Source organism: Amblyomma maculatum, chromosome 4, assembly GCF_055883805.1.
Source record: "Amblyomma maculatum isolate TAMU_Amacu chromosome 4, ASM5588380v1, whole genome shotgun sequence".
In the NCBI taxonomy this organism is placed as follows: Eukaryota; Metazoa; Arthropoda; class Arachnida; order Ixodida; family Ixodidae; genus Amblyomma; species Amblyomma maculatum.
The window spans coordinates 66253134-66267102 of NC_139347.1; the positions used below are offsets into that span (position 1 = coordinate 66253134).

At 43.9% G+C, this 13969-nt stretch overlaps 1 protein-coding gene across 1 annotated transcript in view; it reads right to left on the minus strand.

Moving 5' to 3' along the window:
* Nucleotides 1–404: 404 nt before the first annotated feature.
* The window catches only part of LOC146191286 (cell adhesion molecule Dscam1-like), a 123083-nt gene continuing 109518 nt past the window's right edge, over nt 405–13969 (minus strand). The window contains exons 20-28 of the mRNA XM_084600303.1: nt 13649–13741; nt 11713–11934; nt 10672–10977; nt 6968–7135; nt 6484–6821; nt 5212–5278; nt 3640–3823; nt 1016–1200; nt 405–586 (exon numbers count right to left, since the gene is read on the minus strand). Coding sequence (XP_084456429.1) covers nt 1071–1200; nt 3640–3823; nt 5212–5278; nt 6484–6821; nt 6968–7135; nt 10672–10977; nt 11713–11934; nt 13649–13741 — 1508 coding nt within the window. The 3' untranslated portion in view covers nt 405–586; nt 1016–1070. The remainder of the gene's footprint in view (nt 587–1015; nt 1201–3639; nt 3824–5211; nt 5279–6483; nt 6822–6967; nt 7136–10671; nt 10978–11712; nt 11935–13648; nt 13742–13969) is intronic.

The window sequence follows — 13969 nt, forward strand, 5'->3', positions numbered from 1 at the left end:
TTCACGGAAAGCTTGATCCGGAATCTTTCCGTTGAAGTGCACTCTTGTTTCGCCATGTTGAAGCTTCTTACTTCACGGAGAGAGGATGCAGGTTCGGACACTGCAAGCGACAAATGTATTGCTGAATATATATAATATATATTCAAGATAAGTACAAAATGAGACCATGAAAAAACACTAATTAGTATTAAATAGGCAGCCTTGATTCAAGCACGGCATGCGCCAGTGCAAGGTGCATCGACAGTTTTCCAAAAGCTGAAAAACGCTCCTTGCTGGCGGCACCTGAACCTCATCGAATGTCGTGTACAAAGGTTGACTCCGCACAACACCGTCAGCTATGCAAAGCCCGTTACAGAGTCATATCTCTGGTGACCCACCGCGTGCATACATTTACTAACCTAGTGCATCGAACTGCAGCAGCCTGGCCGAACGCCACAGAGCATGGCTTGCTTTCTCATCCGCAACACCTTCACACTCTGAAGATCACGAGCGGAAAAAAAAACCTTTCTTCAGCAAGCTGTCCAAATGTCAGGTGAGCTCCGAACGCCTCAGTGTTGTGGCTCGGACTTCTCGACCACCGCAAGCCCTGCGATTTAAGTTCATCAGTTGGTAAGTGGCTTCAATCAGCAAACAAGAGTTCTAGTATCCTTAGCTACTGTCGAAAATCATCAGTATATCAAGCGTTTGTTTATGTTGCCAAATCAGTGGCTAGTAAAATTTAACAGGTAATGAAATTAAGAACATTAGACATTCCTTTTACTATAGTGATCGTACGCTTCCAATAAAGAGTCACAACAAATTACTGAAGTTTACAGAAGCGCTCCGCTCAGAACGGAGGCACAAGCTGGGTTCTATTCAAGCAACAGTGCGACAGAACATCACTGAAATATACTCCAATTTAATACACCACCTCCTGTTCAGCTTTTTGGGAGCCCTAATTTTCAAAATGCAGTGTAGGTTCGTTCACTATAGCCCAACGTTCCCGGGTTCACAGTGAACCGCATTCTGAACTCACCTGTGGATTGCTCAACCGTAGAGCGCCCCACTAACGTCCCCGTCAATATTTCTATTCATCTCTGTGCGGAGAGGCGGCTCGTGTGCATGTCGCACTCGGCCTCTGACAGTTCTTGGCCATCGACGACGAACTCTCGGTTTCCCTTGTGCGACTCGAGCTCCGCGTGCTTCAGTCCGTCGGCGTACCTACGAAGATCGACGAGATGAAAACTGTGAATGTAAGAGGACATATGTGCATATTTGTTTATTTTTAGCACTCCTGGAACTCCTTATTCTCGGCCCTTGCACTTAAGTTCTGCTTCAAGGGCTGCGGTAAGCATATGAATGCATGACAGTTCTGGAAATTCCAAGAATTCCGCCCCTCCCTCTCACGTATGTAGACTGCTAATTGAGTTTAACCTATCTATTTGTAGTCAGTCATGTAATACTCTGTTCTCGTTTTTGGTTGTTTTTGTTGTACCGCGTTTTAGCCATAGCGTCACTTTACACGCAGAGTGACGTGATGCGTATTTTAGGAGATATAAGGCCACTTGGAATTTATATACGGTCGCTAAGTATGTTAAGTACTCCTGCGTAGTGTACATTATGACATAAACGCGTTTTTTTTTTGTTCAAATGCACTCATCTTATGCTTTCGAAAAACGATTGAAGCCGAAATCAATAAAAATAATTAAAGCCTATATTTACAAGCAGTCTTTTCAACAAAACGAAATGGAGACGAATATATCAAAAGAAACTAGGCCAGCAATTTAATGAAACATGATATTATTTTTTTTACAAGGTGGAGTATTTGTCGCTATAAAGCAAATGCCTGAAGGAGATTCAAAGGTTACTTAAAACATCCACTTGTTTATATGTTTCTGCGCTTTACGATTACACGTCATTTTGTAATGTTTAACACATTAACTAATCCCCATTCTTGATGCTGAGGCAATTATATTTTTTTTACCACATGATGAATCATTTCCCCTGTACGTAAGTGTATAAACAAACAGGGATATTCTGTTTCGACGCACAAGTACTCATTACTAATTAGTATAGCAGTTCTAATTCATATGTATGAAGTCGATAGGTTCAAGATTTTTCTTCTATAACCCTTAACTTGATCACCTGCTCGATGTCTTGGTGTGTACTCGCCAGTTCGCTCGCTCACTCCCTCACTGATTAAACGACCCATTTACTCAACCGCTCAATCTCACATTTACAAACTCACCACTCAATCAATCACCCCTATACCCACTCTCTCACTCAATCACTCACTCGCCCACTCATTCACATACTACCTCATTGACTGCCTCATCCACTCAGGCACTCCCTTCCTCGTCCACTCACTCACCTATTAATTCTATCGCTCGCTCACTCACTCACTCACTCACTCACTCACTCACTCACTCACTCACTCACTCACTCACTCACTCACTCACTCACTCACTCACTCACTCACTCACTCACTCACTCACTCACTCACTCACTCACTCACTCACTCACTTATCCACTCACTTACTTATCCACTCACTTAGCAACTCACATACTAACTCAATTGCTCGCTCATGCGCGCGCAAGCGCGCAACAAATAATACTGTGTCAAGATATGTGTGCATTGCTTTCCATGCTGACTCGACGCAAAAGGGCGCAGATGAGCACTTCGCAAGTGAAGGAGGTGGTTCGAATAGAACTTTTCCCGTAGCCATGGCAGAAAATAGACGGCCGAGCCCTGATAGAGTTGCACATATTTTAAAAAGATTAACAGTGACCCCCACTCGTAAAAATGTGCGCGCAGACACTGACAGGGGCGGTATTTCTAGCATCTGTGGCACTGTGAGACAGCTGTCTGAAAGGCCATAATAATGTGGAAAAGGGACTGAAAGAGTTTGAATAAGTGCATTGAGAGGCACAAAAAAATAAAGACTGTCTGTTGCTCCTCTCTCTTTTTCTTCCAGACAATTAAAAACTAATCAGTCCTTTTTTTTTTTTTTTTTTTTTGGCAGGAGGAACAATCGATAAGCCGTTGTTCAAAGAAGCTATGCGGAAATAATGGCGCAAGACCCCTCGCAGCTCCGGGGTGAACAAGGGGAACGCTGTAAAGACGAGGCACCACATGTTCCTTCCATGCCTGCAGAACTACCGAGAGGCACGCAGACCCTAGCCTTCCGCCATCCGACAAATTATTCGTTAATTTTTGCCCTCAAAATGTGCGTTCAAAATGACACATACGAAAATGCATATACCATCACTCCTGCAGTCCACATTATCACAGTGCAGTGAATATTCCGAGCTACTCCCAAAAAAGATCATAGAACTATCTTTCGCGACACATTCGCCTAAGCATGCTGAGTGAGTTTTTTCTGAGATACACAACCATATGATCATCGCTCTGCTTTGAAAAACATGTGTTGTTTATTGCTGGAGGCACGTAAGACACATTTTATGGGATTCGGCGGCGAACACAACAGCAGCCAGGACATAGGTGTGACCGCGCCCTCAGACAGGTTCCTCGAGTAAAGAGCGTATGTACATGAGGCAAATTGAGTAAGGAGTGTGTTTCACTCTATCATAAAGTGACGAAATACCACATAATATGTGGTATTACCACATAATACACATAATGCCTTGCGCAGTACGAACCTGGCAAGCCTGCGCATTTTGTGGTCAGCATAGAGTGCCTCTTCGTCGTAGGCTCCCCAGTGCTTCTTTTTTGGGCGAGAGTAAGCGTACGAGACGTCGCTGTTGGGGTAGCCCTCGATGATGCTGAGTGCCTGGAGTGACTTTCGCAGGCTCTTGCATTTCTCGGGTGACATGTACAGTGAGGCTAAGCGTGAAAATAAAAAAGAAATTTCTGATTGCAAATGCCATTCTGAAGGTCATGAGAATTGTCTACAACAGGGCAGCATGCATTTGTATGGATTAGATTAGATTGCAGTATTTCCAATAGCATATAGCAGCGAGGAGAACCGTTTTAGTTCAGGATCGTGACGAACCGCTCTAAATCTCATTAAACATATACTCAGAATCATAAATAAGCTGCTTATCCGACTATTTAGCATAAACAAACTATCTATGACTGCGGATATCTATGCCCCTGTCTTTCCAAATAGCTAGGACCACCATTAGTAATTTATTTGCAGTGTAAAAAACAAATCTGGCAAATCTTGCCATGTTATTGGCAGTAAATGCACCCTTAATTATCCCACTTGCTTGGTTAGAAGGAACTGTAAGCCACGGAGGTCCCTGCTGTTAGTAATGATTACTTTTCAGCGCAAACTAAAGTTCATAGTGTGTGACTGATATTTTTCACTTATCTGTTTAAGGCCTCTTGTACAAATAATCAGCAAACAATTTACACAATATAATTTTTCGGGAAAGATGGCACAACAAACCGTTCATAAATAACCATCCACAACAACGGCATAGGTATTCCTTGTGAAACATTATTGAAAGGGATGTTTTGAAAAACAGTGTCTACAAAACCACCCCGTTAAACTAGAAGAAAGCATTGATTGTGTGAACGTTAATATACATGTGTAATCCCTGAGAAGGTAGGTTTTACATATTTCGATATTAACGCGCTAAAACACACACGCATGCTTCTCTTAGAACAAGTTTTCAACGCTCTAACACTAAAGTGTGTAATGGTCGTTGTACAGGAAATCAAGTTATCGAAGCGAATGAAGAGTTGCGTTCTTATTATTGTTGTGGCTGTAGGGAGAAGGAAAAGAAAATGCACGGGCCTGCTACTGGCTCTATAGCTGAGCCACCTCCGCTGCCTCGTGCGGACAGAAGAGAGAAAGTACAGAAGAAAAAGAAGAGGGAAAGAAAAACTCGCGCCGCCACAGCCGTCGTCTACCACCTAAGCGGTGGCTGGTGCAATGACGGCCTCCAACAGATAAAAAATCGCTGGCTGGCCAGCCCCTGCCGCAAGCGGCGTTGACCCACTCAGCCCCGTAGCGCCAGGAACAGCCACCCTTCACTACCACGCGGTTGCGTTGGCGCGTGCAGTGCTTTGAACACGTAGTTTTATTACGTTGGCAGCCGTTGCACTACATGCCCTATACATTAAATCAAACCAAATGAGAGAGGAAAGAAGTTTCGATGCAATTGACCGGACTACGAAAAGTTGCACAGGTGATTAATAAAGAAAAGCTTGTGTTATTTTATTGTTTCGCTTTTTTTAGACTCCGAATTTTTTAAATATCTTACCTGATTTTGAGTACACGCTGTTTTCAAGGCACTGTGTTGATCCTAGAACAATGCCCGGCCCATCTAACTGCGTGAATAGCAAAACAACGTGGAGAAATGAACACAATACCTTCAGTCAGCACGAGTTTATAGAGGGATGTCTGGACCGTATTCGCCATGATGCATTGTGGCAACACTTCTTGAAATTGAACACAAAAATGAGTTAACGCGACCGTTTTTCTTTTAATGAGCTGCAAGATAGGAACATATGCTCTAAGATAGGCAATATAAACGTTTTTTTTTTGTGTGTGTGGCTCTCTGGGCGTTATAACAGGGCGCGAAGCCTTTTATGGAAATTCAACAGGTCATAGGAAAACACTGCACGACTCTCACAGGCTAATTCAGTTTTAACGTTTAAAGACAATCTTCATTTCTAGCCATCTGCATACGCTGTGAGCTGTAATGCCAACAGCCGTCGTTGTAACTTGAAGTGCATAAGCTCCTTTCTAGCTCGCAATGTAGTCAAGAGGTCAAAATTAAGGCCAAATATAACGACAGAATGGTTATGCCTGGCTGTCAAACTGAAAATCTGTGCCCCAGCAACTTGAATTTCAAACAGAAAATGTGAGGTTTCGTGTTTTTTTGTAATGTCTCAACTTCGCATTTGCTCAATATATGCCAGCGGTATGTCTGGTGAAATACATTAGATAGAAACATAAACCTATTTGAATGCTCAAACGAAGACCCAAGGCAAGCCTTTTTATTTAATTTACTCTCGTTTTAGGTGTACAGAGATGCAATGCAGACTGCTTCCCTTTCTTAGCTCTTTGGCTGCAGTTACGCGCCTCAAGTGCTTAACATCAGAAAGGTCTTACGACGATTTTGATTGAAGAGCTACCTTCAAGTGTTTCTAGGACGCTTAGAAAGGCATCTGACACTGGAATAATAAAAAATAAGAAACATTTTCCCATTGGTGTTGCAGTGATTCGCTATATACAAAACAGAACCACAATTTGTGATAATGCTTCCTCCCCTTAACTAAATGTGACTAGAGGTGCACATTGTTCCATTCTCTGTTTTGAACAGGTTTAAGGAACAATACATGAGATGGAAAACCTTGAGGGGCTTGAGTCTATTCAATTAGTTATTTTATTCTGCGATAACGTGTCAACAATATATCTTACTTAGAAGATGGAAGATGATTATGAGGAACTTTCTGCAGTATCAGTTTGCACATAGCTTGTCTCATCACCTATATTCATATTCCCGTCTGCCTAACGCTACAGGTGTTACCTGCCCTTTGTGCTGCTTCTCTTGTGGGCTGGATGGCCGGCGCGAGAAAGGCACGTCGTACGTGTGGTGAGGCCCGAGCCGTTCGTCTTGTGAGTCGTCCACAGCGCTGTTCAGGCTTCGAACGGAGGCCCAGCCAGACTGTAGTCCCTCGGATGCGTACACAGATGAGAGACCACCGCCGCCCGTGCCATATGGCGAAGGGTAATAGAGCTGCTCTGGATGCCCGTCTAGACGGTGTTGCGACATGTGAGACTGCTGTTTGTCTTTGGACTTTTCCCAGACGCTCATTGGCACTGTATCCACGGACTTCGCAGCCTCCATCGCCTCATCTCCGTTGCCTACGTATACGAAAGGTGCGCAAAATAGTATTGATTGAAAACTGCCTTAAGTATTACCTTCTGTTTCGTATCCTATTATACAATTTTAAGTACAGTACGTGGAACCAATTGGGGACCATGTCGAAAGTATAATATCTATGCCTAACCTGAACATCCACTTTCATCCGAGGTCAGTCGTCTCCTTGAGAAGGCGTAGAATGCGGCTGCTGTCAGAAGAAGTGCCACCAGCAGTGAGCAGACGACGGGTATGATGACGTGAATGTGGCGACGCTGAGTTTCCACCGCCTGTGTCCACTGGGGTGGTGGTAGCGTGCCTGCGACATCAAGTGGCACCCAGTACTACGTGTGATAGCCGCATTGGACGAGTGCGAGGAACAAAGTGTGCATTAACTGCAACCTTCAACTCAGCTGCTGATACTCATGATGCACTGGTGTGACGTGTATCGCTGGTCAGGAAGTCGGATATATTTCATTACTGGCCACTGTTTACGTAAAATCAGTTTTATTTCTCAGCAGGTGGAGCATTTATTTAGTAAGGTGTAATGTTTCATAGTAGTATTAAGGAACAAATTCAAACTATATAGAACAAAAGAAAGCTTAGTTTGGTATGCGAAGTGGAACAAGAATTTACTTTAGCTTGGGAATTGCACATTTTCTATGATTTCCTAAATCCCCAAACTCAAAGCGTGGCGCCGATCTTTTAGCACGTCTGATCAATCTCGTGTGAATGCTTTAGCGGCACATTCATCAGTTACATACAAGCATCATCATCATCATCATCATCATCATCATCATCATCATCATCATCATCATCAGCCTGACTATACCCACTGCAGGGCGAAGGCCTCTCCCCTATTTCTCCACTTAACCCGGTTCTGTGCTAGCTGCATCCACTTGACCCCTGCGAACTTCTTAATCTCATCCGCCCACCTAACTTTCTGCCGCCCCCTGCTACGTTTTCCTTCCCTTGGTATCCTGTTTGTTACCCTCAGCGACCATCGCAATACTCCGCGCCATTCTCCACCGGATTAAAAAAAAAAAAAAAATCCGCGTGTCGATGGAATTGCATAAATAGCTTTGGGGTGCGACCTGATGCCGGTGAAAACCTCCGGCAACGCACTCCCTCACCAGAACAGGAATTGGCCACCCTGGTGCAGTAATTGGCCGCAACCTCTCATGATAAGCTCCACAAAACCCCGGCCCTCAGTCACCAGCGGCTGCGGAACAACTGACCACGGCGCCGGTCAGACCTGTGACGCAGTTACATATAAATAGAGGCACAATACGGACGACTAAAAACTGCTTCGTTCCCTGTTAATATGAACACGCGCGCAGGTTGCACTTGTATTCAAAGTTCCATTGTCTCCTTTTCGGCCAGCCGCACATTTAAGCCAATTACAGGCCATGCCAAGCACCACCTAAAGATCATCTGTGCCTGCGGTAAGTTGCATCAGTATGCGCCTACGTCGAAATTAATGAAGTGGACGACCCTGATGTACATCGCAGGCACAGACGCCCGTTTTGTCTGTCCTACTTTAAAGTAATTTTTATCAAGTAAATGCGTTATAAGTAACAGTCGTTGCATGATTTGATACCAATCATTAGGAAAGTGCATGCCTTGCGCGTGTAGGTCCGTTGTAAAGGCTCCAACACGCCAGTTCACCACGGGTCTTTCAAGTTCGCCAGCCAACCCAGTAAAGAATGGAGCCTATGACTGGCCAGTGACTAACCATTATCTCTTTTACTGCATTCACACCAAAAACAAGAATGCAACAACATCGGAGTGGACTAGAACAGGTCAGGTTCAAACCCAACTACTCGACTTCAGTACCCGAAAGTATTAACCACTGATCCACCACGGGCGGTGCTTTCGCTTGATATAACCAGGTTTATGTAAGGTTAAATCTGCCTTTTCACGCGGTAACTACTTGATGGTGCCACATGCACAGCTGAAACTACAGCTTCCGCACCTTTCGCACTATAATCAGTTTACCAGATATACGCCCACTCAAATTTAGTTGTTTTAAATTCTTGTAATAATGCTAGCGAAATAATTATTTGTCGAAATTTAAATTACACATTCTGCTCCCTCTAGCTTTAGCAGTTCTAGGCATTAAAAAAAAGGCAGCCCATAATAATAAAGTGGCAGGCCAAAAGATTAGTTGTCAAAGTTATGAAACATTTACCGCTTTGCAGCTCCTTATTCATTATGCTTTTAAAAAGGCAGCCGAAACTGCATAACATCCTAACAGCGTCGAATAGGGATGATGTTAACAGCCATCGCATTCCATGGCACAAAAAATAAAGCATTAACACACTCCCTCACTAATAACAATAACCCAAATCTGTGGTGTAATACTAGTTCCGTGGTAAATCAGCGTGACGCAGTACAGGTGAGTGATTCCAATGCCGACACCAAAGCAGTGGTAATGGCTTTTCCGATGTGCTCCCGAGTCTCCAACCCGTACTCATATTCTAACTTAAATGCCACGAAAAACCTAAGTTATTGTCGATTGTATAACGCAAGGGGAGTAGCTGTGGAATTCAAGAGCAACAAAATTTGGAGAGCTACACTGGCACTATTTATTTTTGATACTTATAAACCCTCACTTTTACCGCAGTTGCGGAAATTTTTCATAATAAAAACGCTATGAAACATAAAAAAAATCCATTTATTATTTGTATAGTTTTAATAGAATACATTAAAATAGAGACTATATTCTAAGCGCAGAGGACCAGTTTTGGAAGCTGGATTTAATGAGAGAAGTGGCACAACCCATCTTCGTTAAGCACTCATCTTGCTTTCACGACACTAGTACTTGTCGCACAATCCGTGTTCCTCCGAAATAGTCAGTTTCCACAGTCTTGTCTACAGTGTCGGAGGCAAGACAGCAAAAAGAGGCAATTTGAGGCATATCTGCGGCGTCACGACCTCCACTATGCACGAGTCATCCAACCACTGACTTGCTTTGCAAATGAGAGGGTCATAAGGCTATGTTCCTTCAGGCAGTCAGTGAACTCTTCAGGAGACCAATGTTTACGGGCGGTGAATGGTGCTTGTTGTATGAGACGTCTGTGTTGACGTCCGCCGCGGAATATTGAGGGGACCTGGTTGAGTGTACTGCGACTGCTGCCTTGAATTGGCGAGAGAAATCTCTGCCAGTTGTAGCACTGCTCCTCATGGTTTACGGTTCGTCAGTGGCATTGATGCAGACAGCAGCACCATGATGAATTCATGACGGGGCACAACCACCCAAGACCGGTTTATTCTGAATAATTCTGCCAGCATTTCTTTTGTTTTTCATGCTGTTGTGGAATAGACGGCAACGAATCTGGCAGTGGTGCGAGATGGAGTGGGCGTGCTAGGCCCGCTGCTACTAAATCACATTTCACCGCATCATTCGATATACAAACTTGCTTCGGGGTCCCACCAATATCAAAGATTATGCACTTCGACATTCATGTTGAATGCTGACAAGGAGAAGCAATATGCAAACATCTACCCAAATGCTACCACAAGGCGCAGACGTGATTTACACGTTTGCAGCGGATCGCTCTTTTTACCTAGAATGACAGCGGGGGTGGCAAAAGTGATCGGCATTCCCCAACACTAGCTGCACACTGCGTGCAATCGGCCCAAAGGCGGCTGAGAAGACAGCCACTCCGTTCGCTCTATCCACCATCACTGCCGCCATCATATAAGCTATTTCATACGAGCCGTGCAAAGCGTACGCCCGCGTCCAACTCTCTGCTCCTGCGTACCATATCCTACGGTGCAACCAAACTTCCAATTCGTTAATCTCACAATATTTGAACCGATCGTGTAGGGCTCAGCAACGACAACACTTACCTCCAGACACCGTTAGCGTAGCGAAGACGTACTCGGCCTCCGTGGCTCCAGCATCGTTTTGCGCAGTGATCAAGAGGTCGTACCACGTAGCCGGAATGAGGTCAGGGATGACTAGCACAGGAGGCTGCTGGCGCTCTGGTACCACATGAGTTGCCAACGTAGGAGACCACTCCTTGCGCGACTGCGGCTTGTGCAGAATTGCGAAGGAGGTGATGGGACAGCCGCCGCTCTTCCAGGCACTCAGCTGAAGAGTCACCGAGGTCACGTTGGACACCAAAAGGTCGCGGTCATCCGGAGCCAGCGGTGCTGGGGGGGTTAGAGTTGACCTTTCACCCAGCGAATAGGGGCTACTTCTATCCTTTCCTTCAAGAGGACTTTTGGTTTAATTCACTCACTGTATAGCAGTACAGCAATGCGTGCGTGCAGCGTAATATTTTGAAGCCATACGTGCTCATTGAATGTACAAAGGGGCATGCATATAAGCACATTTGCCTATCCTGCCTGTCACTAACTTAAGTTCTCCTTTCTCTACTTGTGACTTCTTACGTTGCTTTGACTTCACATCTCACTAACGGGCTAACCCAGTCAACACTGAAGCATACGAACATCTTTGCACAAAAGCTTTAAGAATATAAGCCTTGCTTTTCAGACATGTTATGATACCATAACATGGTATTACAGGCAATAAGTAACGGCATTAGGCAGCCGTTCCTATGGTAAACCAGCGTCCACACCTTGAAACGCTATTTGGTCTTCAAGGGCTAGAGGTGCTTCAATACTCAGGTCAGATGAAAACGACGCGCCCTAGACACTCTTCACTTAGATTGTACGTCAAAGCGCGAGTCAGTTAAGACAGTAGGCATAAAACAGACTCTAATTAAGCGTATGCTTCTTGGCCAGGCTTATTGAGCGGCTTTGAAATATAGAGCCTACTAGCGCTGACATAAACGTTGGAGCCATTTTAAAACGAGATTTTATCTTTCAAGCGGTTAATTTGATATCGCAAAGAAGAGGCTGCAATTTGAAGTAACATGCGCGCACCAGATCCGTCAGTCTTAGCCAAGACGATGTTGCTGCGGGGCCCTCTGCCAGCCCCGTTGAAAGCGGTCACGTAGAAGGCATATTTGTGGCCGCACCGCAGGCCGCGGAATGCGTATGCCGACCGGTCTGCACCCGTCTGCACTTCGGACCAGTCGTCCAAGTCTTCTGTGGATTCAACTTTGGATGCTGATGGTGACTCGGCTTTGTGGAACAGCACGAACCCTGCAAAAAATACCAGCTAGGAGTTGGTAAACTGGATCGTTAATGTTAAAAGTTTTATAGAGTTATTGCCATCCTCAAATTAGAAAAAGTTCTCATGTAATGAAGGATTCAAATAAAGAAAAGTGGGCACCTGAACGTTTGTTTCATGTTCAATCGGAAGTTGCATGGCACAATTCAGCTTTTGAATAAACGGTATTATTTATTAATCGCTGATCACATGTTAATATCTAATGCATACTATAATGTTGCCTCTCCAAGAAGTTTGCTGCTGTGCCTACCAAAGCCTGAATTTGTATAGCTGTATAGCTGGTATACTCCAAGCTGACGCAAGAAGATAGCACAACAGTGCCTGAGCAGTGCTTCAGGCTTCACGAAAAAGTTTCGCACTAGATAAATATCTCAACCAGGAATGACTAAACGACGTGGGAATGGTGTGTACGTAAAAGCGCTGAACAAAGAAAGTTTAGTCGAATGACACGTCAGAGTTTTATTAGAACGCGCTGAATTTAGAAAGGCATATTGTGAATTATAATTTTGAAGTTAACCGGCATGTCTAAATTTTGTTCAGAATATGAAAGAAAATTTTAAGATAGTGAAACACCTCAAAGCAAGGCATATATAAAAAATATGAACGCTCTCTAACTTCTAGCTTACACTTAACGTACTATGAATGAAACTGCATAAGAATTAACTAAGGCAGCCAGAAATGTAATGGTAGGGGTCCGATGCTCCTCACCATGCTCCTATAAGATCTACAAAGTTGAACAAACTATTAAACTCATACGTCATTCCGGCAATCCAACCCACGATTTCCTATCGACAGAGATAAGGTAATTTCAGTACTTTCTGCAGCCTAAATACACTGCTTCCTTTGAGCGAAATTCAAGCAATAGTAATATCACCAACATTACGTAAAAGATATACGATACTGTAAAATGAATGTCCATAGCTGCAAAATTATTGGCATGTAATACTGCCGAATCAATACTTAAATCGACTTACTGACCGTATTAACAAGCAAAGACAGGAAACGACTTCTTGCCGGCATTTCAACCACCCAGTCAACACCTAAATTCAGGTCTCCAAATATAAATCGGTGGAGGTGTGTGTAAATCTATTACAAGAAGATTTTTTTTACTCAATTCTTTCTCTATTCTGGCGTCGGAATCATGAAAATAAAAATTTAAATACGTATAGGGCTGATCATTATCACAGAGGCCACCATATCGAGCGATCTGCTTAAGCATATGTTGGAGCGAAATATTTCATTTTTTTTAATTAACAAAGAATAGGTGGCACCTAGGCAGCGTCTTTAAAGGCTCTCACGCTTTTGCATAAATGACTCCCATAACGGCTCCACAAGCGGATGCTCGTCCACGTACCCCCATTTCGGTAATCACTCAATCACGGATCCTTTATCTTCTATTAATCTTATCTCTCACAATAATTAGCGTACTATCATAAGCAACCGCATTATCTGTAAGACCACGCGACATAAATATTAAGCTCAGATTTACTAGATTTTTTGTACAGGCCTTAAACTCTATCTGCTCAAAACTGCCTTATTGTGTTTTATTGCATTAATTAGCCTAGATTAAATGGTATTTGAACTGCTGCTGCTTTGAGTAAGTATAAATGGTGACAGCATGAAAGCGGAAATGAAAGTTCCACATATGGCTGATAAGACGCCCGTGTTATGAAAACGATCACTTACCATTTACGGGCTGTTCCTTATCCACATCCCAGCTTAAGTGGACAGATGATGAAGTCGAGGAGACCAGCGTCAGCCGTGGGGCTGCCGGTGCATCTGGGCCGTAATTGCCGCAACCGCAAAATGAAGTAATAGTAGGAACATTCACACTGCACTACTATCTTACCCTTCACTTGAGGTGCCTTATAGCGCCTGATATTAAAAGTGGGAAGGAAAGATAAGTAGCGCAAGCAAAGTGTCCTAGATGTCAATGATGTAACTTGTCAGAAAACTCACTTACGGGAACGTAAAAGGAGTCGAGGGGGTGATAAGGAAACACATCCA